The sequence below is a fragment of the Emydura macquarii genome, unplaced genomic scaffold (genome assembly GCF_026122565.2).
Source record: "Emydura macquarii macquarii isolate MOO-44397 ecotype Brisbane River unplaced genomic scaffold, CSIRO-AGI_Emac_v2 contig_3122, whole genome shotgun sequence".
Classification (NCBI taxonomy): domain Eukaryota; kingdom Metazoa; phylum Chordata; order Testudines; family Chelidae; genus Emydura; species Emydura macquarii.
In genome coordinates this window covers 552,441-579,540 of record NW_027133259.1, presented here as the reverse complement: position 1 = coordinate 579,540, position 27,100 = coordinate 552,441, and the positions used below count along the sequence as shown (strand labels likewise).

Sequence of the window (27,100 nt, the reverse complement as noted above, 5' to 3'; positions counted from 1 at the left end):
GATTGCAAATGTATTTTGATATGTTCACCTCTAGTATTATCAACCCCGGGAAGTGAAAAAATCATTAGATGTGATCCCTGTCCTGAAAATCTTATAATCTAAAACCCTGACCCCGCAATCTGAACCCCTGCTACCACGAACCATGTGAAGTCCTATTGATTCCACAAGACCATGGCTCCAGTCATGTGCTTCCTGGCAGCATTTTTCAGTGTGTGCTGAGTTTGCACCGTTACTCCTAAATCTCTCTCCTTCCTCCAGACTTCTCTTCTTGTGCAACCCCTTGGAGAACTCTAAATCCTAACACATTCCCTTTCTGTCACCTCTCAATGCCCTCCTCCCCACATCCTTGTTAATATCCTCCCCTAGTATTTCCTGCATATCCCCAAAGCCACACATTGTCTCTATGCCATCCCCACAGAATCTCCTTTCCCCTTTACATCCTCTTTTTGACCCATTCCTCCTCCCCTAAGGATCCACCTTTACTTCCTGCCCCCAAAAGAGTCTCATTCCCCCATCCCAAAAGTTCTCATCTCCTCTCCCTTGTGTTCTCTATTGTCCCTCATCCTCTCCTTAATGTCCTAAAGTGTTCCCAGGGACCTCGGTTTCTTCTTCCTCCCCACAAACTCTGTCCCCTACTCACCATGGCTCATCCACCTCTCCAGGTCTCCCACTTTCCCCCTGGAATTCCTTTCACCACCCCTTGTTCTGATGCTCTGAAGACTCTCAAGCTTTCAGTTTTGCCTCTATGTGAATGGTTGAGCCATTAGCAGTCTTACACGTGCACCACCCCATATTTGGGTGCTCATGTAATATGAGACGATATCAAAAGGTGACTATCAATTTATAAATCATACACTGCAAAGGTATTTCTTTATCCTGCGATCAACACCTGAGATTACTAAAACATAAAGTATTAAAATCCACTTTATTTTTCACTCTTTATGACATTGTCACAATTCAGGGGAACGGCACCTGTATTCCCCTCTGTGGTCCAGCAAAGCACCCGCTCTAGGCTCCTGGCTCCTCAATTGTCACCTCTCTTGAGTCTCTCTTTCCTGACCAAGGCTTTTCCAGGCTTCACAGTTCCCTGCCTGCACTGTGAGTAAACAAATCAGCAAGTCAGACTTTCTTTTCTCCTCAGAGACTATAAATAGCATAATTGCCTGTGATTTTAAGTAACCACACAGCTCTTTCTGAGCAAGCACATTTATTCTTAACATAAAAGCATGATAGAGAAAACATATTAAAGCAATAAAAAACTACACGAATGCTAATAAACTGACCAGAGATCACCCACCTTCCCCATCTCCACAAGGACTCTGGTTGCTATTAGTCTTTTCAGCCCTTCCCTAAGGACTGAGCCCTCCCTTTTCCCCATTGGACAGAAGGTCTTGTTAGACTCAGGGCCTTCATCCTGATCCAGCAGACAATTTAAACTCAGGCTGTTTATCCAAAAGTCCTGTCTTAGTCTATTGGCCTCTGGAGAATCCAGCATGAACTCGTCCATGGGAGCCTTCCCAGGGGTGTTACCTCTCTGGAGATGTTACAAGCTGAATTTGCCTCATCACACTTCACTGTTCCTGAAGGGGCTGTGGTTACTCTCCCCTATGGAATTACAATCCCTGGCCCACAATGGTACACAGACTTAATACAGTAAGGTCTCCCAAAGATATTGCAGGTAATTGCCAATGTCATATCGTTCACTTTTTGCATTTCTCTCAGGTTAGCCAATGAAAATGAGTTAAGTCACGTTTGTTTATAGTTAGTTTCACTTTTCATGTTTGGGCCATAAATACTGCAGGGAAATGTTTATTTTTTTAGAAAAAGCTGTTTTCATTGAAACATGAAAAAATTTCAGAGGCTTTTCCATTGAGCTAAATTTGGTGAAAGCGTCTTTAAAAACAAATCAAAGTTTTGGGTTAGATTGGTGTTGACACTGTTCCTTTAAATAGGATTTTTTTTAAAACTATGCATGGGCAGTGCCACATTTCAAGGCAATTTTTATTTTCAAATGTAGTAAATCATGTTCATTGCAGCCTATTTACATACAAAGCACTGGAATAAATTGCCTAGGGAGGTTGTGGAATCTCCATCACTGGAGATTTTTAAGAGCAGGTTAGACAAACACCTGTCAGGGATGGTCTAAATAATACTTAGTGAGTGCAGGGGACTGGACTAGTTGACCTCTTGAGGTCGCTTCCAGTCCTATGATTCTGTGAAAGATCCTGACCCTGCAACTGGATTATTGCAGACAGACTTTTCCACCTGGGTGCAGAGGCCCATTAACATCAGTGGGACTTTTTCTGGGCCTACGGATGCATCTAAGCACAGATCTGGGTGTAAATGTGAAGGTCTACCATGTTTCAGTTATTGTGATTCCTTCAGGCTTATTAAATACCAGGTAAAAAACTTTTTTTTGTTTTGTTTTAAACACTCATACCTCCAAAATATTCACATGTATTTAGATTAAACTTCTCAAAACAAAATTCATCTTCCAGCAGAGACCAAACATGGAAAGTTTCAACCCAAAAAGTAAATGTTTCATAAAATTATGATTGTGTAAAAACAGCAGGCTAGAACGGAAATTGTCTTGCAGCAACCTTAGCTACAAATGGTAGAGCTGTTAGAAGAGAGGGTTTTTTTAAGGGTAAGTGTATTTGGTATTGGTGTAAAGAAGCCAACCTATTCAATAACTGGGATTGGTAGGCAGTAACGAAAGGCCCACCCCTCAGGTGATGTTAGGGCCACAGATCACAGAAAAGAGTAGATTAAAGGGAAGAAAGATGGAAAAACAAACAGGGGTGCCAGACTGACAATGAGGAAGACAAACTATGGTGGGGTGTTTTCTTTTAAAAAAAAAAAAAAACCACACAAAAAATGTCCAGCCCAGACAGGGTCAAACATAAGTTTCTGTTGCAATACCTTGATAGTGGTATGCCTCAAGTCCATTTTGGAGAGACCACCTCTAGAGCAAGAAGTTAGTTCAGTGGCTAATTCAGTCCTTAGCCTCACCACTGTTCCTGCCAACAAGGCTGCTAATTAGTACTAACTGTGATGGTGGTTTCTGTGATGTGGACAGCTGTTCGCTAAGAGCTGGACTGAGACCACCAACTCACTTCAGACAGGCCACTAAACAGCCATCTGAGGGTAACCACTAGGTCAGTAGCAACTTGAGTTAGATTCAAACTAGTGACTCGGAGGTGAAAAGGCTCCATATCCAATTATCAGTCCCGTGAATCGGCGAGTCCACCCTCTATAGTTCTGTAAAATGCTGTGGTAAAGCAATATCTAAAAGGTTTTCCAGACATTACATGTGTTCAAAATGCTAACAATACATATTTTGGAGGGTGGGATAAAAATCAGATCAAAGTAAATTTTTCCTCCCTTTTTTCTGTTGAACAAAAAATTATGACGACTCCATAATCTCCACTGACAGTAAATTTTTCCCGGTAAAACAAGGCAAAACTTGTTTTGTATATAAAAATCCCATTTTTGCAGTCTTAATTTATTTCTTGGATACAACTTTAGGCTGCTAACAAGAGAGAGATTGGATTTTTAAGAATAATCGAGCTTTAATAAATGAACATCTCCTTCTACTGCATCAAAAGGGAGGAAAACAAACCAACCAACCAACACACACCCCGCCCCCACCCCCTTGGCCCAGGCAAATTAAACAAAACTGCAAAGTACAACTCCCGAGCATTCCACCCAGGGCTTCCCAAACATTACAGATTTGCTATAAGAGGTGTCACTGCCCTTTGCCCCCTGGGAACACAGTATTTTCAATACAACGCTAAAGTTCCAACCATCTATTTTTGTCACCTATCCTGGGATCTGACAACTCTCAACAGGGGCTCAGTTAAGCAAGCCTCAAGTTTTTAAACAAAGTAGAGTTTAATTGAGAAGCACCTGCAGAGAGACAGACTGTCTGTTGGCATTAATAAAAAGAAAATTTATCACAGTGAATCATAAAGGCAGGAAAGGAGGAGAAAGGCTGCAAACATACGTCATACCTGCAGCACAGTACTACTTCTTTCATAAAATCCCCTTGAAGAAATGTGTAGGATTTGACTGCACCCCATGAAGAGTGTTTTTCCCAACAAGTTTTTCCCAGGGTGTTGAAAAGCTATCATTCATAAAAAATTATTGAGGGGGAAGGAGGCAGCAAAGGGGAGTTCAGAAGGCCACAGACTGCAATGGAAACCACAGAATAAGGCCCTCTGTAAAGCACGCACCTGTTGAGCAGCCGCCACAATAGCTTAACTAGAAAGCTTAAAGCCCCAAACAGGGAAAAAATAAAGAACGAAAGAAAATATAATGAGAGCCTGTTCTGATATCAAAATACATGCTTTAACCCCTGGGGTACGCGATTACATTGAATGCCTCCAGACTGGATTACAGCACTAGCTTATTGGCAATGCAGAATAGATGGACTGAGGAAAAACATATTCTCTTTATGCTTATACATTCTGTTAACTTTAAATAGTTGACTGGACCATTGACTTTGGAATATGCTTTGGGAAGATTTTTTTAAAAGTATAATTTAAAAACACATGCAAATAAAATTAATCATGTTGATTAGAGTTGTGCCTAGGGCCCAACGGAGACGGAGTCCCTATTGCATTAGGCACGATAAAAACAGAATACCAGAGACTCCTTGCCCCAAGGAGCTTACAATCCAAACAGAGAAGACAGACATAGGGTAGGGGTAAGGGCTATAACCTACAGACTACACTGTAATGTTTTGGCACCATGTACTATTTGTTTGCTTGTGTGAGTAAAGCTTGTAGGGTAGCAGCAGCTCTACACCCAAGGACGTAATTTCAGCCAGAAAGATACACTCCGGCAGAACAGATTTTTCTGGCAATATACTCGGTGTCTAAAAAGAACTGCCCCACAGTTGGCAATAAGCATTTTTCCAAAATGTAACTCCTGCACAGTTTAATATAAACAATTTATGACACTACCTGGTAACTTCTAATAATATTATATACACAGTTTACCATTCTTAAATGGTAAAAATTAAACACTTAAATATGCTGGCGTAGCTGCCAAACTTTGAGAAGTTTCTGGAATGACATTTCTCCCAGACATTAGTGAAATCAGAAAGTTTTTGCTGCGAAGAGGTGGGGCTTTCCCACACTGTTATTCTTTATCTGAGGCAGTGCCCATTATGTGTCTGGTATTTTCCAATAAAGATAATCAGGAAATATTTTTTGTTCTAGTGAAAAATTTAGATGAAAATAGGAAAAAATTATTTTAGTTGAGATGTTACTTCAAAAGTTCACTGTTTTTTGTTGAGGGGAAAAAGGAAAAAAATAAAACCTCAACAATCCAAAAAAAACCTGAAAGTTGAAAAATGCTGGTAGGGAGGGAAGGGAAGAGGGTTAACGAAAACATTAATTGAAAATGTACATTTCTTGCAGAAATTTGCATTGTAATGCTTTTTCAGTAAAAAAAGCATTTCAAATGAAAAATTTTGATAAAGGGGCAGTTGCTGCCCTAATGAACTCACCAATTTAAGGCTAGACATACAGGTGGAGATTAGGGGAAGGGGAGCAACAATACCCAATTTATATACCAACCAACATGATGCACTGTGAGCAGCAAAACTGGATTTATAATACGGATGGGCCTTGCAGATGAGCTGGGGACAGTCGCACCATGCACAGCAAGCCAGGTGGAAAAAGCCATTGTAATGATTGTATAAGAAGTTGCCAAATGGGGAGGCAATGCTGGGAACGTAGGTGGAGTAAGGAAGTGGACAGGAGGAAAGACAATGTTGGAAATGGCCCCAGCTTCTTTACTCCTATATTTTCGGCCTTCTCTTCTCCATTCCTCAGTGCTCTCGCTTAGGCACATCTGACACGATGGGTCCTTTGAGGAACTCACTTGAAGTCAGCCAACATCTCTCCCAACTTTCCAAATGGAAATGTGAAATGCAGTGTGCAAAGAGCAAAGGGGTGGGATCTGATAGAACATATTGCACACTCCACAAATGTTGGGAAAAATTCAATTTTTTTCTTTGTTTGGATATAGAAAATAGTAAATAAATAAAACTTTCTAACCCCCTTCCTCCCTAACAATGTATTATTGCTCTTTCGGAGGTTTTCCCTCTCTCACACCATTCTGTAATTCTTCTTTTAGATCTTTATGCATTGTTTGTGCATTCAATTTCTCAGTGTCTAAAAGTTTTTGTTCAGACTATTCAAACTGTCTAAATCTGTTTTACCCCCTTTTCTGCTTATCTCATTACGTACTTTTAACAACAAAACCACTTAAGACTTGCATAGAACTTTTCATCAATAAATGTTGCATCAAAGCACTTTAAGAACATAAGAATGGCCATGCTGGGTCAGTACAATGGTCCAACTAGCCCAGTATCCTGTCTGCCGACAGGCCAATACCAGATGCTTGAGAGGGAATGAACAGAACGGGCAATCACTGAGTGATCCATCCCATTGTTCCCTCCCAGCATCTGGCAATCAAAGGCTAGGGACACTGAGTGCATGGGGTGGCATGACTGACCATCTTGGCTAATAGCCATTGATTGACTTATCCCCATGAACTTATCTAGTTCTTTTTTGAACCCCATTATAGTTTTGGCCTTCACAACATCCCCTGGCAATGAGTTCCACAGGTTGACTGTGCACTGCGTAAAGATGTACTTTCTTTTTTTGTTTTAAACCTGCTGCCTATTAATTTCATTGGGTGACCTCCGGGTCTTGTTTTATGTGAAGGAACAAACAACACTTGCTTATTCACTTTCTCCACATCAGTCATGATGTTACAGACCTCTATCATATCCCTCATGGGTCCTCTTTTCCAAGCTGAACAGTCCCAATCTTTTTGATCTCTCCTCATATGGAAGTTTTTTTTATTGCCCTTCTCAGTACCTTTTCTAATACTAATGTATCTTTTTTTCAGATGCGGAGACCAAACGTGCACACAGTATTCCTGGTGTAGGTGCATCACAGGTTTATATAGTGGCATTATGATATTTTCTGTTTCATTATCTATCCCTTTCCTAATGGTGCATAACACTTAGTTTTTTTGACTACTGCTGCACATGGAGCAGATGTTTTCAGAGAACTATCCCCAATGACTCCAAGATTTCTTTCTTGAGTTATAACAGCTAATTTAGACCCCATCATTTTGTAGGAATGGGTGGATTATTTTTCCAAAGTGCATTTGCATTTATCAATATTGAATTTCATCTGCCATTTTGTTGCCCAGTCACCCAGTTTTGAGATCCCTGTAACTCTTCATAGTTGGCTTTGGACTTATCTTGAGTAATTTTGTACTGTCTGTAAACTTAGTCACTTCACTGTTCATCCCTTTTTCCAGATCATTTATGAATATGTTGAATAGCACTGGTCTCAGTACAGATCCCTGGGGGACACCGCTATTTACCCCTCTCCATTCTGAAAACTGACCATTTATTCTTATCCTTTGTTTCCTATCTTTTAACCAGTTACTGACCCATGAAAGGATCATCCCTCTTATCCCATGACTGCTTACTTTGCTTAAGAGCTCTTGGTGAGGAACCTTGTCAAAGGCTTTCTGAAAGTCCAAGTAGGCTGTATCCACTGTATAACCCTTGTCCACATATCTGTTGACCTCAAAGAATTCTGATAGATTGGTGAGGCATGATTTGCCTTTAAAAAAACCATGTCAATTCTTCCCCAACAAGTCATTTTCATCTCTGTATCTAATAATTCTGTTCTTTATTATATTTTAAACCAATTGCCTGGTATTGATGTTAGGCTTATTGGCTTATAATTACCTGGATCACCTCTGGAACCTTTTTAAAAAATTGATGGTACATTAGCTGTTCTCCATTCACCTGGCACAGAAGCTGATTTGAATTATAGGTTACATACCAAAATGAATAGTTCTGCTGTTTTAGTTCTGCAATTTCATATTTGAGTCCCTTCCCCTCTGAACTCTTGGGTGAATACCACCTGGTCCTACTGTAACGTTTAGTAGCGTTTAATTTATCGATTTGTTCCAAAAGCTCCTCCTCTGACACCTCAATCTGGCACACTTCCTCCAATTTGTCACCTAAAAAGCATGGCTCAGGTTTGGGAATCTCCCTCACAACCTCTGCAGTGAAGACCGATGCAATGAATTCGTTTAGCTTCTCTGCAATGACTTGATCTTTCTTGAGGGCTTCTATAGCACTTCGGCCAGAGGCCCCACTGATTTTTTGGTAAGCTTCCTGCTTCTGATGTACTTACATTTTTTTCTGATGTTAATTTTTGAGTCTTTGGCTAGTTGGTCTTAAATAATTTTTTTTTGGCTTGCCTAATTATACTTTTACATTTGACTTGTCAGAGTTTTTGCTTCTATTTTCCTCAGTAGGATTTCCATTTTTTAATGGCCTCTAACCACTTCTTTTAATTTGTTGTTTAATCATGGTGCCTTTTTTGGTCCTCTTACTATGTATTTTAATGTGGGGTACACAAAAGGAGGCATCCATCCCCATTTAACAAATAGGGAAACTGAGGTACAGAGAGGTGGAGTGACTCTCCCAGGGTCACACATTGCAATTCAGTGGCAGAGCTGGAAATAGACCCCTTGTCTTCTGACTCTTGGTTCAGTACCCAAAGTCACCTGTTCATGACGTGCACCTGATACGCTACATACATCAAAGAATGGAAAATAGCAATGCAATGCACAGACTTAGCTCTGACCTTACAATAGTATCTTTAATTATATATATCATGGAAGAACTGTAGCCATTCCATAGTTAATGCTGAAAATTTGTTTTCATCATCCCATCTCTTTCCCTTACTTAGCATTACAGCAAACAGAACATTATTTCCTAATTAAATTTGCAAAAATATATAGGAAAGGTCATAACAAATTACTGGAGGCAGGTCCTTGCTCATAGTTCAGCCAGTAAAGCAACGATCATGCAAGTGCTTGAATCACAATACAGTTATTTTGTGACGTACGCTTTCTCTGTCTGTTCTCCAATTTCTGCGTAAGTTAGCTGTACAACCCATTATCTGTCAGAGGTAAAGGACACAAAGTAACATTATATGCTGTGATGTTTGATGTTAAATTGATTTCATATTAAATTAGATGAATTTTACAAAAAACAAGCATAAGTAGAAATAACTATTAATCAAATAAAATATTTCCATATTAATATAACTAAAAGGCCCCGTATATTATATTTTAGTAGCAAGTTATTTTCAGATCTCAAATGTCAATAATATTTAAGGGTTTAAAGAAAAAAGGAGTGATTTCAAATATGCTTACAACTCCAACAAATTTACTTGAAAATTGTCTGTACGCAAAGATTAAGGGCTGTAAACAGGAGAGGATAAACTACATCATTTACACATCAGAAATTATTTTAATTTCCTGTAATAAGTATGAATATCAAGATAACCTTATGTGTTATCATATCTATGTGTCATTAGCAGGATATTTCTGCTAAAATTTTCAGCTAATTAATAATACTGATATTTAGTTTGTCATCTTTATGTTTCAGAGTTGACATGACCATTGAGGATGGATGGGGCAGTCCATACTACTCAAAGCTGCTATTTCAGGCTGTCTGCAGAAACAAAGGCAGCACTGAATTGTGCACCATACACTCAACCATAAGAGCAAGAAACAATTAAATAAAATAAATCTCAGCCTGTGGAGTATCCATTTAATGACAAATATATTCAATGATAATGTTAATTGGAAATACTGTGACAGATAGAATTGTTTCTAATAGCTAATAAATCAAAACAACAAATTAAGGCCCTGATCCGGCACAGGGGTACCCTTGTGTCTGACTCGAGTCCTCTGGTCTTCAATGAGGTTCAATATGGGTACACGAATCAACTTGCATGGTTTTAAGTGTGGGCTCTGGACTCATGACTTAGATTTTGCTATAGTCCTCAAGTTAATTTTCAAATATTAGAAGTCAGGAATTTGTTAGTAGGAATAAAAAAAGTTTGAACAAGGTATTTCTTAACACATCTACTTGTAAATTCTCAGAAAATTCATTCCTTGCTCAAAGATTTAGTAATTTGAGGGGGGTAGATTATATTCATACCAACAGAGATTTAATTTCCTTATTTAACTACATAGCACAGCACAGCCTTAATTACAGAACTGCCATGCTGCATCCATAACATATATATGTACATAAGTAAAGTTTTTAAAGTGCGTCAGGATTTATATGGATGAAAGACATTGTGTAAAGGTGAGGGAATTTTAACAGTCTCTTGACGCCAACTGTCAAGAAAACATGTTTGTACATCAAATATGAAATTAGTTAACACTACGATAGCTTTATAGCTATATTAGGTCTATAGTACTAGATGGGGAAGTGTTTCTCATGTCCGAATCAAGGAATTACAAAAAGTCAATTTTGTTCAAAATAATGTTTTAAAAGAAACCTGCACATGACACTGCAATTTTCTTAGTATGTGTAGTAGTTCAGACGTCTAGGAAGCCTTTTGGACAACGGTTTCTCCAGGTGCATGCAAAGAAAAATGTGAAAGGAATTAAAAATCACTTGACACTGTTCCATTTACAAACAGATTAAAAAATGTTCCTTGCCTAGTGAATTTATAACTTAAAATACACAAGATGCTACACAATGCTTCGGGAATGGACAGTGAAGAAAAGATCAGAAGACCGATAGAATCCTGCAGGAAATTGGGTTTAAGGAGGAATGTGAAGCAATGGTAGGTGCTTTGACAGACCGGTTCCCAGTCTGAGTTGCCCAGCCCAGCCACAGCCTCCTCCCTAGTGCCTTGTCCCAAACTTCTGCCTTTGCTGTCTCCCTACCCCAAAGTCCACTTCATCCTCTCTGCATGAGAGTCAAGAGGCTGTCTCCTCCACATTGTAGGAATACCAGCAGAGGGAGCACTGAAAGCACAGGATGGACAGCCTCCCTGCTGCTAGTTCCTATGCCCTGGGTCCCAGCGGCCTGCAGAAGCCAGTAGCAGTAATTGTAGGAAGTGTGCTACATTGCTGTGTGGGAGCACGTCCAATGCAGATGGATTCTTCAGAAAATTTAGCTGCTGAACTCTAATCAACTTCTATTCAGTAATGCACATTGAGATTTTTCAATGGGTTTATAACTTGGCCGAATTTGGGTGTTTTGTCATGGGAACAGCAAAAAGGCACATCCCTGACTCAAAGGCCACCCACCCACCACATTTCATAGCATTTTCTCCAAAGTACAGAGGTGCTACAGCTTTCAAGAAAACCACTGCAAGGATATTTTTAACAGGGGCAAAACATTTTCCCTACTTGTTCTTGGAAATGGATGGACCATTTTAGAACAGACTTTCAGGAAAAAAAAAATCAGCATGAGGCACACACCTGGAATGGAAAAGTTCAACCTGAATGGTTAAAGTTTGGCAAAATTATAAACAATAGAAAACAGGATCTGATAATGGGACATGTCAAGTAACTTTAGATATAGGCATTGCTATTAGCTCCCACTATAATGAATCTCTTGTAATTAATTATATGGGAGCTGGTCACAATGGCCTAAAGATCCTTCATATGTGATTAATTAAGAATGATTCTACTTTAGTGTCTGCATTAGAAGACATTATATGTAGTCTTACTGAACTGTGGTCGCATCATACTTTGAAACAACTGCTCAAGAATACTGGGATTGCCCAAATAAAAGTCTGAAATCACTATATGTTAAACCATATAAAGAATTACAAATTTCTTAATCTTAAAAGCAGTGGACATTATCAGAACCTTGGACAGCAGTGTGCGGACTCTGCAAGTTTGGGTTTTGCCTCAGATACCATGGAACTTGTACCCCATGAGACAATCTCAGAGTTCAAAATGTTGCATATCTCAAATATAGCACAGTTATTTAAACAACTAGAACTTTCTAATGCAAGCATGAGGTGTATCCTAAAGTGAATAATTACTGAAACTTTGAAAAAAGGTAATTTGTATATTCAGAATACCATTTACAATTAGGAAACAGGAAAAATATGTACTTTTTGGTTCTTCTTGACTGTCTTACAATATATTCTATCATTTTAGTTTGATATCTCACAGTACATGAATAATTATAAAAGCTGCCATTGTGTAAGAGGATATCAAACTAAGTCACCATAAAACAACTATACAGAAGATGGATTTCAAATGTTTAAAACAGTTTTTGTCACAAGTGAACAATTGTACCTACATTCTGTTTTATTTCTTGTATTAGATCAGTCAGATTAATTTATCTGGAAGGTTAAACAAATATATCAAGAAAGAGAATGACAAGCTGTTGAATAAAAGTTGTGGCCATTACATTAAATGTCTGAGTTTTTTTAATACTCATAATGTACATATTATATAGAACACAACTCAACATTATGAAAAGATCCAGTATACACGGCAGAAATAAACAGGAAAACATTCAGATTTACTCCTCTCAACTTGCAAAAAAAAAAAAAAAAAAAAAAAAAAACTGTTAAAAACCATCCACTCATTACAATGAAAATCCCACTCCCCATTTATTTTTAATAAAAAGGCCTTAAAAAAAAAAAAAACAACTCCTGATTGCTTTTGTTTGAAAGTTCTTGAAAGCAATAAGGTGGTCACAAGACTTGATCTGACTGCGCTGCCTCTCTACAAACTCAATAAGGCTTGCTTTTTTATGACTGATTTGTGTGCTGTATTAATCCTCTAGAATATAAAACAAGTTTCTTGGAGGCTGGAACTCCATTGGAGGAGGACAGGGAAGCTGTTGTGTTCTGAGAATTAATCCACCCAGGAAAATCAAAAGCCAGCCACTCACAATACAGTAATCAGCATGTTTTATATTATGAAAGCCCTACATTTCCCATTTAGAAAACACAACTATTACTCCATTATGTAATACCACAAAAACCCTTTTATTTATTTGTGTTTGTTATTATTTGGATTATACTTATGGGTTTGTATATATTCCATTGGTGGGCATGCAACCATTGAGTTAAGAAAAGTGTCTATTCCAAACTGGTTAAAAGGAAAAGGGAACTCCCACTGTTTTTTCCACAATGAAAGTTTTATCTGGATTTTTTTTGTGGACAGGATTTTAACTCTTTATAACCTTGAATAGAAAGAAATCTTTGCATTTTTATTTGCATAGTAAGCTCATTTTCTGTCCAGAATGAATTTTTGTTCACCTTAGATAATATAACACAGTGCTGAAAATGTAACGTAAGTTCTCTAAATATGTTGCTAACATAAATGTGAAAATATTCTGAGGTTTTAGAATTGTAAGTTTAAACACTTCCATTTTATTTTTAAGTGCTAGTGCCTTTGACAAATTCTTTGTTAACAAAGGTTTTAGGATTAAAAATACTAAAGATACTAAAGTTTACATCTATTTATTTTACAGAAAAACATGACTACATTTATGATGTTTATTTTATGTAAAAAATTTGAAGTTTTTCTTTAACTGTGTGATAAATCTGTAAATTGCCATACTTCAGTGCTATGAATGATGATAAATATAGCTGATCTTAAACAGCAATTTAATTACTAGCGAAGCTGTAGCCTGAACATGAATTGTAAATTTTATGGAAGTTATCAAGAAACTGTAAACTGATACAGTGTAGACCCCAGAAAAACAAAATGTATCCCGTGCCCTTTAACTAGAGATGGTACTGAACTGCTGTCAGACACTTTTCTGCCAAGTCATTTAAAAAAACCAAATAAGATATTTAATTTAATATTTTGTTGTTTCTTTAGGCAACACATTTGGCTTTTTGAAATCTTTCAGAAAGAAACTTTTCTCCCTTTTCTGCTTATATTAGAAAGGAAAAGTCTTGAAGCTACGAAAGTGATAGTCCTACCTTTGTGCACGTGATCATCTGTGTTTTTCAGACACGGTTTTACTACATAAAATGGCTTACGAACTAGAATTTCTATACACTGCAGCCCCTTCTCCAGCCTAAAATTAAACTTTGCCTAAAATGAGCGCACTACTGCTGGATAATAATCTCATCAAGTCACCTCTATGCACGTCAGGTCAGCACTATAAATGTCTAGATCATGTGGTTAAATGGAAGGATTTCAGCTTCCCCAAATAATTTAGGATGCAGATAAGCATAGATAAGTGTATTAGAGTTTTTAAAAACTATATTCATTTTACCCTTTGAATATGGTTGTTTAAACTCCAATACATTTATATTGACAAAAGCTTGTTATTCCAAATAAAGTGATGAGTTAAGTGATAGTTGAACATGAGCAATTTAACTTAACAGGGCCCTTTTGTGAGACAGAACAGAATTCATTTATAGCAGTAGTATATACAGAGTTAATAAAATTACCATTAGGCAGTAACTTTTGTTCTGCTTAATGCATCAAGAGCTATATTCCTTAATTTCTAAAGCAACAGTTCAGAATAAGAAGAGTTAATCGTGTACTTTTTCTTCTACCCATTTCATTCATGCCACATTCCACAGTGGCCGGGTTCAACAATATAGGAGGGTACCTAAATGAAGAAGCAGGGCCTTCCATTCTTCTGCCGCTCTTGAATTAATTAACTGGAAATGAGGTTTGTCAATGTTTTGGAAAGGCAGAGGGGTGAAAAGAAACTGCTAGAATTAATCACAGTGAGAAACTACCTCTTCAACCGTCTGCCAGAGTTCAGAAAACCCATGAGAAGTGCAAAATAAAAGGAAAGCGGGCTGACTTACCATCCAAAGGAACAAATAAAATTTAAATAAACAGCCAAGTGTCCAAAATACAGACATGCCCCAGAGCAGAGGAATGCAGCATCTGTTGCCATGACAGCCTCAACTTTGTTTTTAATATACTCAGCATAAAAACTGAAAGGAACAAGGTAGCAAAGGTAACTTACAAATAATTTAAACACACAGGAAGCAGCATTGTGTGTGTTTAATTCAGTAAGCATTTATGTACATATAATCGCTCACTATTGTTATGTTAAATACAAACATTTAAACATTCTTTGAGGTACCAACATTTACTTATTAGCTAGTTAGAACTGATTCAGCACTGCTACTTTTAACACATCACAGAAGTGATATCTCAATGATTTTTTAAAACCATTATCTTCAGGTATAGCAAATGAGAGAAGTAACCACGAATCAGCTTCCTGAATTCATGACACTTTTCAATTAGCAAAATAAGGAATGAATGAAATTATAGCCAATCTCCAGCTTTGAAAAGATTTTTGCATTTGTGGTGTTCATGTTTTATAAATGTTTCTGCACTCACAGTGGTGAATGACCATTATTCTTTGACAATTTCTCTGGAAAAGATCACAATACTTCCAGAAGATTGGAACGTAAACTGGGGGGGGGGGGGGGGGGGGAGGAAGAAAGAGAGAGAGGAGGAAATCATACCAGGGTCTTTATATTGTATTATATGAGAAATATCCTTCTTTTTAACTTGTTGACAATCCTCAAAAAGCTTACATGTGGCTGCTCATGAAATTGGGTTCTTTCTAACAGATTTCAATACTAGCTTTTCATCTCGTTTCTCAATCTCCAAACCCATGTTCTTGAGGATGGAATCGTCTGCCAGACCCTGCTGCTCCATCTGTGCAATAACTTCTTGGTTTCTTTCATTTTGTTCTGTGAGATTTCGGATGGCATACACTGCCCACTGATTCACAACTATTGAAGAGAGTTAAGGAATTTCTCATTTTATAGACAAAACAGAATGCTGATTTTAATTCTGGAAGGGGGGGGGGACCCAAAGATTTCCAAAATGCAGTTTAGTAGAAAAAGATGCTTAAGTAATATGATCCTGGCCCTGCAAACACTTGCACATGAGTAACATATTTTACATAAGGTACTCCCACTGACTTCAATCAAGTTAGTTAGTTGCAAGATAAAACTAGGTTGACAAAAGATAAAAGGACACTCTTAGATCACCCCTTATTCTCACAACACACAGATTCTGTATAAAACGAATTTTTTTTGAAAGGCTAAAACAAATAGAAAATCATGGGAACATTTCTAACACAAAGCTAAAGAAATTTCACTGCAGTTTTTGCAACATTGTGCACTAGAGACCCGGAAAGTGAAATTAGCTGTAAACAAGAAACAGTTAAGCTGATTCGCTATTTTCATTTACAAGTTAAGAAAACTTTCAGAAAAGGAAACAAAGAAATAAAGAGTAAATTATACTTTTATTAAAATGTTCATGGAAATGATCAACAGTGATGTTAGTGATACAGGACACCTGTCTAAGAAACACTATTTTTTAGAGGAAGTTATATAAATTCAATTTCTAGTGCTTGAGTCTTTATCATAAAACCCATTGACACTCAGAGGACCACTGGTAGGTAGTTTCTGCAGGGATGCTAATGTTTGAATGAGCACAAGCAAGAATCTTTTGGTTCTAAAGGTGGCCCTTCAGTCTAGGATTGAGGTACATGTCAGGGCACATGACAGAAGAATTAAATTTCCAGCAATAGAATTAAATTTCCAGCAATATCAATCTGGTATCTTCCAAGAGAACTAAAATATTCATTTTATGAAATGTCAGATGTTAGTCCCAATTCTGTAGTTGAAAAGCTATGTTATGATATAATCTTTTCCAAGACACCCACATGGGAGACAAAACAATTCTGAACCATTTCATATAAGTTTTACATGTAGAAGGATGTGCCTGTAGGACATCAATTATTTGCAACATGTAACTTCATATGTAATAGAAAGATGCACATAATTTACTCATCTCCTTGGGCTGGTAAGTGTCTAAGTACGGAGACATGAGAGCATTCCGATGGGCATTTGCCTGTGGCGGTAGGAGAGGAACTTTCTGGATTGGTCAGAGTAGGAATCCCAACCAAAAAGATAACAAGGCCAAAGGAAGTCCAATTACTAATTATTTCTGTTGTGGTAGAACCTAAAGTACCCAGCCCCATTATGCTATGCACGGTGCAAACATACCTTAAAAAATTATCACTGTTTCCTTTGCTCCCTGTCTGTTTATTGCATCCAACTGATGTGTCTTGTCTTATTCTTAGATAGTAAGCTCTTCTGGATAGGCACTGTGTTTTTTATTTGAATTAAGGGATTATGAGTAATTCATGACTAAGTCAGAGGTTTTCTGGTCACAAGTGAAGGGTGCCCAGCATAATGTGGCCCATTCTTGGTTGGTCTGTAGACACGATCATAATAAACATGATTAACAGTAATAATAGTAGGGGCTCTTCACCCTATTTTAGTGTCTTTCCCTGAAAGAATCAGAAGAAGAATTTACCACTACCTTTCTCTTCCATTTTTGAGCTTCTGGTCAGTGGATGGATTTGTATGGAGTCAGAAAGGAACCGGGAAATCAAGACTGGGCGGTATGCGGGTGCAGGTAGGTGAAGAATCATAAAGGAGCACAAAAGTCTTGAAACGGAAAAACAACAATGAAGGATATCCACTTTTCCTCTCTTGTAAATATGTTGTTATTGCAGCTAAATGAATGTACAAACTGTGATGTTTATATAAAGATACATTAACTGGTCATATCGCACTGTGGATTACCAAATTTTTCAGTTAGATGAGTATATAAAATAATTTGATCAAATACCAAGGAAACTAAATAAATGTAAAGCAGAATCTCAGTCATCAGCACTAATGACAATAGTGGATAACATCGATTGGCGATGCATGAAAACTAACGAATGCTGTGGATGAGGAGGAGAGTCAGAATTACAGTCCAGCAGTACTTTCCTAGTCCTATTTCAGGGAACTTCTGGTCCAGAAGGTAGTATGATGTTCCCCAGTGTTCTGTGTCCCACAGTGCAACACTCACACCATCTCTGCCCATGGCATAAGCAGCAGAATCTCACCCATCTGAGATATGACTCTGAATATGCCATACAGAGGAAGCAGATCTGTTGAGAAAAGTGGTGCATTTTAAGTAGCAATGTTTCTGACCCACACTATTTTAAAAAAAAAGTGTTACTGTATTTTTAAACAATTAAAATGTGCATTAATTTTTGTACTTTACAGGACATGAAGATGGTAATAAGATTAATTTTTTTATCATACTTCCTGAAAACGTGTGCTAATCCTAGAGCAAATTAAGTATTCCTATTGCCCCCATGTCAAATTAATTCATGACAATGTAATATCTAGTACATCCTCAATAAAAATGTACTGATGAAATCTATCACCACATTATTTACCACTAGCAACCACTGTAGTTAAAGCTGCAAAATGGTTTCAATAATATTTTCATTTGCTCATAGCTTTCTCCTTTCCATACATAGGTTTTCCATTGTACCATTGAGTCATGAATATGTATAAATCTCCTTGTTAGCATGCTGTGAGAGAGACTCCTGGATGGCTGTGCAAACCTAGACAGACTTAAGTGTCAGCAGAGATTAAAGTGAGTCCCCAGCTAATATGCATATTACCCTCTTGTTCCTCTCCAAAGATAGATAGAGAGAAAATTAAACATATTCTAAAGTCTCTAATCCTTCCAACACTTTAAGCACTTTATTGTATACTCTGCTTTAGAAAGAAAGCTTCAGAGGTTTCCATAGTTACTATAAATAAGAGCATGAGCCTGTTTGTTGTGAAACTACATAAAAGAAAAAATGCAGCAAGCATGGTAGATCTGATTTGGTAGGGTTGTCTAGACTTTTTAACAGTACATTTTCAAGTGTCAAATTAATTAATGTTAGGCAAGGAACTGAAGTTTACAGTATCTTTATCGCACTGGAACTTCTATATAAAGAAGGGAGAAACGGAAAGAGTAAATCCTTGTTTCATTTTGTGAGAATTTCACTTCTTAGCAAATGAAAATATACAAGATGTACCCAACATATATCTAGTTTGCACATATTTATACAACTTCTCTGAACCAAAGCTATTTAACGCAAAGACTCCAATATTTAATGTATTTTGATTTACAGAAATGCTCTAGGCTTCCTCAACATAACCAATACATTCTCCTAAATACAGCAGTTTAAATCGCAGTTTAAGATAACCCACTGCAAATCACCCTTGAATAATTTGCCAATCCACAATTCCAACTAGCTGGGAAAGAAGATGAGCTTGCAATGTGCCTTGAAGGCCATCAGATTTGTGCAATCTTGAATTAATATGATAAATGATGTGGGTGAAATCTTGACCCTATTGAATTCAGGGTTTTGGTTTTTTTTGCCATTGACATCGGGGGACAAAATTTCAGTCCTTTTATTTTACCCATTAAAATTCTGCTATGGTATATTGTTAAATTCTTGTCAGTAGTAGTGTGATGGCCAACTTAGAAATTAAATGTGGCATGGAAGCACAAATGCATTATGAAAGCAATCATCACCTTGCTGATGGATTATTTCATTATGTTACTGCAGAGAAAGATCTGCAGCATTATTGATGAGACCAGTTTTCCTCTCACTCTCTAACAACTTATGGGCAACAACTCCTGCCCACGAGACATACTTACGAACTGTTTTGTAAAGCACTTTGAGAAGTCTGGACAAAGTGTTATATAATAGTTGTATATAATAATAGTAATAATAACAATAATAATACCTATCAGTCATGTGTGTCTGAATAGGTAGAGTAAATATTTGTGATGGATATGTTTGTTGAAAATACGTAAGTGGGTCTTGTGGGGCAGAGTTAAGGTGGCTTCCAAAATGTAAATAGTGAATTTTTACAGGTTAATATTATCATTAGCTAATGCATGGAACTGAATAATGATAAGAATAATGAATCAAATAATGATACTTTTTCATACTTTCATACAATTCATAATTTTTAAGTCTTAGGCTTTTTTAACTATGATGTTTTTGTTACAGAGTTTGTCACTTAGGTTAAAAAATGTAGTATGGCAATTTTCTGAATTTTAAAAAAAGGATAAGCAGCTTTCAAATTCAAAATATGGAGAGCATGAAAATGACATGCCGAGTGTATAAAATGTTCCTCATTGACACATTCCTAGCATTCTATACACCAGGGGTTCTCAACCGGTGGTACGCGTACCACTAGTGGTACGCGGAAGGCGGCTCGGTGGTACGCGAGGCAAACCGCGCCGCCGATTCCGCCGCCGAATCCCCCCCTCCCCGCCGCCGAGAAACCCTGCTGCCGCTGATTCCCCCCCCCCGCCGCCAAACGCTGCCGCCGATTCCCCCCCGCAGCCGCCGAGAAACGCTGCTGCTGATTCCCTCCCCCCCTCCCCCCCCCGGGCCGAGAAACCCGCCCGCCGCCGTTCCCCCCCGCCGCCGCCGCCAAATGCTGCCGCCAATTCCCCCCCCCCCCCCGCAGCCACCGCCAAACGCTGCCGCCGATCCCCCCCGCCCCCGCCGACAAACGCCGCTGCTGATTCCCCCCCCCGGGCCGAGAAACCCGCCCGCCGCCGATTCCCCCCCCCAACCCTAACCCCCCCCCTCACCGCCGCGGAGAAAACCTCCCACCGTTGCTCCCCCGCCCGCTGAGAAGAGCCGCCGCTGCCGTTCTTCCCTCCCCCCGCCGAATCATGCCCCCTTGCTGCCGCCGAAAATGGGCAAATGGCTGTAGGGTTTCAGCGGAGGATATTGATTGAAAGTGCTTACTGCGCTTATTTTCCGAGTAGTACTCTGGCCAGGTACAGTCAGATGAAGCGGTACTCGATCTGACTCTACCTGACCGGAGTGGTACTCGGGGAAAAAAAGGTTGAGAACCGCTGCTAAAGACAATTGTTCCTGGCAAAAAGATCTGAATGGTATCAGACTCCCTAGGTATGCGAGGGACAAGGAGGTAGGGTGCGGGGGGTGGGGGGAGAGTTCTGCCTTTGTACACTTAGGGTGAAATCCTAACAAGATTCCCATTGACTTCAGCGTGGCCAGGATTTTATTTCTAGGCTGTAAGATCTGCAGCAGAAATGTGGCAGAGTTCCTGCACTTTCCAGAAGAGAGAAGTCTTTGATTACTCTCTCAATGCAATGTAATAATTCAGTCATCACTTTAATAGCAGGAATATTCATTGCACCATATTTTTCAAATAAAATTGTGGATACAATAAGCAAATGATAAATTTAAACCAACCCAGTTGTTTTTCTATAATTTTTCTATAAATAATGGTTACTTATGGAGTTCTACTTTTTAAATCTCATTTTGCCTAATAAGCAAAAGAGGATTTCATCTTTTGTATATTAGTTGTATTACACCATTGAAATTGGATGCAGCAATTTAATTTAAAAACTATGAACTACTCAGTAGGAACAGACACAGAAATGCCTTTTCAGGGAACTAAATAAGACATTTAACGAAGATTTTTAATCCAAAATGTTTTATATTCCCTTCATGATTTAAAACATAAAAAGCAAATTAAAATATAAAGAACAACAAATGTTTTTTAAAGAGTTTGTTTTAAACATGTCTATATTGCTAGAAACCAAAACAGTTTGAATACAGTACTTGCTAAACTGTGTCTGCCAATTTGCAGCACATAATCCAAGTCTCTTTAGGTGTCCTATGGCCAAGAATAAAATACGAAATGTCACATTAAAAGACTTGCTTCTGTTTACAGAAGTGATTGGATCACAAAGAAAAGAAACGAAGTCTTTCAGTCCTTGCCGGCATTTTGTATCACAGTAACTTGAAAGATCATTCTGATTGCCAGTGAAGAGGTTCTCTAGTCAGTGTTTGGATCAACAAGCTGTGATTGACCGACCACACGTAGTAGACAGACTTTGGTCCTTCACTGTAAGCCAATTCTTTTACAAAGAGCTACAAATTACTTAATTCTTCCTATGAGTGGATTACAACAGCTTCACGCAGCCCCTACTGATGTGTAAAGGTGGTAATAGTTCAATACAATGTCTTTTTTGCTTTATACAGTATTTTTACTTTGGTTTACCATTATTTCGTGTATTTTTTTAAGTCTCTCATGTTGTTACAAATGTTTCTGACCTCACATATTACTGACATTACATCCTCAACATGAGATATTCTCAGGAATTAAAACTGATGCAAGTTAAAGTGCTCAGTATATAAACTCCTTGGTATATTAGCAACTGAAAAGTTGTACCATAGTAGAGCTATATATTAGGCCTGAATTGTTTGGGTTTGGCTACGGCATTGGGGGCCAATCAAAGGGAAAGCTGGTGCTGGTACCACCTCAGTGCCCCCCATCCATGGGACATCGTTCACCAATCCTGCAGCGGTCGCCAGGATCTCGGCACCAAGGAACAGACACCGTAGCAGTTGTGATGGTCTGAGGAAATAAAGTTGTCTTTTAAGTTTAAGAAAAGGGAGCTAGTGGCAATGCAATCTCAACCTGGAAAGAATGTTTATTTACCTGGATTGTAACTATTGTTCAAGATGAGGATGCAAATGTGTATTCCATTAAGGTGTGTGCGCACCCAGTGCGCCACAGCCAGAAAAGTTTTCAACGGTAGCACCCATCAGGGCAGTGCACGAGCCCCGCGGCTCCTCACAGCCCCTCCCAAGGATATAAGGGCAGCACTGCCCCCTGCCCCATTCCTTTGCACTGGAGAGTAGCCTAAGAGTCTGATGCAGAAGGGATGGAGGGAGGTCATGGAATAGATGTCTGCATCCACATCTTGAAAAACAACAGTTACGATATAGCTAAGTTACTGTTCTTTTCTTTGAGTGGATACAAATATGTATTCCACTCACATGACTCATATGTATTATCTTAGATGATAGGGCTTGGAGTCTCTGAAGTATGACCTTGCCAAAGTTTGCCACGTATCCTGAAGCTGTTGCGATGGCATAATGACGAATGAGTATGTATGGAGGATGAGGTAGCAGCCCTGAAAATGTCCGGTATAGGTACATCATTCAGAAAATCTTTGGACGTTGCTTGAGCTCTTGTTGAATAGGAAGAGAGATATTGTTGAGGAGTGTACTGGTCCTATAGTAAGCAGTGGTAATACACAACGTAATCCACCTGGGCAAGACTGTTTGGAACTTCACCCTAACTGCATAGGAAACAAGAAGTTGATGAGACTGTCTAAACCATCTAACTGTGTCTACGTAAAAGGCCAATAACCTTATATCCAAAGTATGTAAACACTCCTCTTCCAGATCACCATGAAGTTAGGTTTTGGAAAGAACACAGATAGGTACATCGTCTGTTTATGGGACAAGGCCAAGATTAATATTGTTACAAACTTTGGGTGAGGCCTCAAAGATACCTTGTCTTTTAAAAAAAAAAAAAAAAACCAAATGTATAGAGGGCCTACCATATTTGCAGCTCACCTTGCAGATGTGATGGCAATAAAGGAAGGCCATTTTCTGGGACTAATGTGCCAAGAAGCAAGTAGCCAAAGTATCAAACTGAGGTCCCTTGAGAGCAGCTTACATTGCGTTAAGGTCCCAAAAAGAATCTGATGCTTTTACAGGTACACAAGTGAGTAACTCTCTTGTGAAATCTTGTAAGCATAGGATTGTAAAACACTGTTCTCCCCTGACCAGGTGGGTGAATGGCAGAAATGGCTGCCAGGTGAACCTTCAGGGAGCTTAAGAAAAGGCCAAAAGACTTCAAATGCAGCTAATACTCCATAATGTCCAGGATACTCGCTCTCAGACGGATACCTGAAGTGAAAAACGATTCCACTTCGCTAAATAGATGGATTTAATTAATTGTTTAAGTAAAATCTCTTGGGCTGCTGCAGAGCAGCTCATCTCTTCCTGATCTAGACACTGAGAAGCCAAGCCATCAGGTGCAGGCTTTTGGGGTCTGGATGCAAGAACTGCTTGTGATGCTATGAGAGCAGGACTGTAAGAGGAAAAGGGGGCTGTAAAAGTTCCATAAGAAGATACGAAGGTCCGAATAAAAGCATTGTCTTGACCAAATCGGTGTGATCCTGCTTCAATTTGAGGATGACTTTTGGGATCAGCAGAATTGGAGTAAAGTCATACAACAGGCCTGGGTCCCTGTTTCAACAGAAAGACATCAGTTAATGAGCCAGGAATGAGGCCTGTCCGAGATCAAAACTGATGGCACTTTTTGTCGTCTTTTGTACCATTCTTCTAAGCAATTCCGGATATGATTTAAAATCCTCCAAGACTTGTGAGGATGAGCCTGGGACTACTGAGGCCCTGGTACCAGAACCAAAGTTGAGGGTCCAGTCAATGCTGACTTTGAAGAATGTCTCGGCACCAATGAAGTGTGTGCTTAAGCACCAGATGGCACAGACAAGGCAGTCTTAGATTGTCCCTTAACTGGTACTGATGCTGGTGTTGGCAACATTCTCTGTCACCGACGCTGAAGAAGTTGAGAGCCTGGAAGAGACTGCGATAATAAAAGCCCCACAGATTCCTGCATCAACAGCAAACCATGGACAGAAAGGTAGAGTGGGTCCTTCACTACCTTCTATCCTTGTGAAGTGGTAAGGCACCAAAATGGGTGGTGCCAAAACAGCATCCACTGGTACCAGACTTGACTACCATTGCTATGATGAAGAATGTATGGAGATGAAGGTATGTTACCAGGAGTTTCTTGCTTCAGTGCCAGGTCGACATGGGCTGATGGCCCAGATCTATCCTGGGTACCTGATGAATCTAAGTGTTGCTCCAATCCCTCTTTGAGCTCAAGTGGATATTGTCAGTCTTATGGGTCCTTCTGAGAGAGAGAGAGAGAGAGAGAGAGAGAGAAAGATTGACCTCTCTTTTGAGAGGAATCCAAGTCCAAGGGCCTGTTCAAAGTCTCTATCATAGTAATGATTGACTGTGCACAGACAAAGTAATCTGGTGCCGGTGCTGAGGTAGGCCTCACAGCATGTTCCAGGAGCTGCTCCTTGAGATACAGATCCCTGGAAATTTGAGTATGTTTCTTGAAGGAGGGTTTGGCCATTTATTGTGACAGTAGACTCTACTTATGGCTTTCTTGTGCAGGCTGGTACATCACTTCTGTCTTTCTGATGTTACTGTGAGACCAAAATTGTCACAAGCTGAAGAGAAATAACCCATATTCTGCTGCATGTCAGACTCAGATTTGGCATTCAGGGAAGAGTCATCAGCAAAGAGAAGATCATGAACAGTCATTTCCTGTACCTTCATCTTCACCTATAGTCTCCTCAAATTGAAGAGCTTGCTATCAGTCCGGTATCTGATGCCAATCCTGTCACAGTCAGAAAAAGCATCTAAGCATGGCAGAGAACATCATAATGAAGAGGGTTGGGGTCAACCCACAGTCCTGCTTGCCTCCATTAGTGACTGGGAATGGTTCAGATAACTCACTGTCGTCCACAACGCAAGTGAGCACACCATCACAGAGCAGCCAAACCATTGCAATGAATTTCTCTGTGCAACTGAATTTTGCCATGATCTTCCAAAGGTCCTCCTGATTGACTGTACCCAATGCTTCGGTCAGGTCGATGAAAGGCATGTATAGGTTGGAGTTTGGTTCCTGGCATTTCTCCTAAAGTTGACGAGCTGCAAACAGCTCCCACAAACTTTCCTGAAGCCACACTGACTCTCAGGCACGAGCCCTTGTTCAATGTGTTGCACAAAGCAATTCAGCAGAATTCTAGAGAAAATTTTGCCAGCTACTGACAATAAGGAACCGCCCTGATAGTTGTTACAGGATTGTTTTGTCTTTCCACTTGTACAAGTGGACGATGAATGCATCCTTGTACTCCTGGGGTAAAGTTCCTTGAGCCCACATTGACTAGAAAAAATCAGTCAATTTCAGAGGCATGTGCATGCCTCTGGCCTTGTATTGACAGCCAGTCAATCACTTTCGCAGTTTCAGTCAGCACTGGGGGGAAGGGGAGGGATCAGCAAGAGATATGTTGATATTAATCAATCAGTTGCCGCCTCCATCTTTGCAGTATCTTTTCTTTGTCAGTGAACAATGTAATGACATGAGCATTCAGTATCGGAGATGTTCCTGATGACTGTGGACAGTAGATTGCCCTCATGGTATCATAAAAGTTCTTCATGTCATTCCTATCTGTGCAGGACTCAATCTCACCTGCCTCGTTGCTCAGCCATGAGTTTTGCATCTCTCTAAGTTTGTGTTGGACAGTCGTCTTGATGTTATTGAAGGCGGTCTTCCTAGATGTTGAAGTGCTATCTTCTAAACAGGCCTCATAGAGTTGATGTTTCTCATTAAATAGTCTCATGTCAGTATTCATCAAACCAATCTTGATGTTTACGTATGATGGAACCAGGAGTATTGGATGCAGCCAAGTACACAGAGTCTCTAAAGGATGCCCAGTTTTCCTCGATGATGTTAAAATTTGCATCAATTGTTACAAGTTGGTCATGCAGTTCTTCAATGAAAGCCTGTTTCATATTCTCCTGTTTCAATTTGGAGACATTTAGCTTTTTGGATGCTTTTTTACCTTGTGGTCGTCTACTAGGATGTATCCATATATTCAGCTTGGAGACTATGAGCCTGTGATCAGTCCTACATTCTGCACTTTTCATGGCTTTTGTCACCCTAACATCCCGATCCCCCTCCCCACAACCAGTTCAAAGGCATCCTGTTCCCCTTTCCCAACCACCAATCCAAAGGTCTAAATATAACTGCCTTGTATCCAGATTTCACAATAAAACTTTTGACTTGTAAATATTGAAAACATGGGATCTCTATATTATTTACAATATTACATATCTCTCTGAATTATTTCAAATCAGGACCCAGGAACAGCTGTCTGAACTGTTTAATCTCACCTCTTATCCACAACACACTCATATTTCCGAGGGATAAGATCCTGATTATTAATGAAAGCAGCTAAAAGGAGAGGGCCCTATGTGATAGGAATTTTAAAAAATTTGTCCAAAGCTGCAAAGGTGGTCTGGCCTTGTAATTTTTGGTGACCTACATTTCATTTTAACCCAACAGTTACTATAAATAGCGATATTGGGGCTCCAGTATTGTTTGAGCTTTACTCACTGTTTGGATCATCTCTTGTTAACCCAATTGATCACATGTTAATTATGATGCATAATAATAATAAACCAAATTAGGGAAAGCTAGCCCACCCCACTTTTTAGGTATATACAGAAATTTATAACGTACCCTTTTTTCTTTTATGTTTCCAGATGAATTTTAATAGCATATCCTACCATATTTTTAATGTCATGTCAGGGATACCAACAGGGATGCACTGAAACAAAAACAACAAATTTGGGAGAACATTCATCTTTATGGAGGCTATCCTCCCTAGCCAAGAAATTTCATATTAGTTCCAT

The 27,100-nt window shown here is 39.1% G+C and overlaps 1 protein-coding gene across 5 annotated transcripts in view; it reads right to left on the bottom strand.

The window, feature by feature from the left end:
• Positions 1 to 906: 906 nt before the first annotated feature.
• The window catches only part of ATXN10 (ataxin 10), a 140,137-nt gene continuing 113,943 nt past the window's right edge, over positions 907 to 27,100 (bottom strand). For 3 of the 5 annotated variants that reach the window (XM_067530941.1, XM_067530945.1, XM_067530943.1), the window contains exon 11: positions 14,854 to 15,611. In XM_067530941.1, coding sequence (XP_067387042.1) covers positions 15,421 to 15,611 — 191 coding nt within the window. In that variant the 3' untranslated portion in view covers positions 14,854 to 15,420. Of the gene's footprint in view, positions 1,097 to 14,853; positions 15,612 to 27,100 lie in introns of those variants that run through there. The other 2 variants (XM_067530942.1, XM_067530944.1) reach the window with 2 other exon arrangements.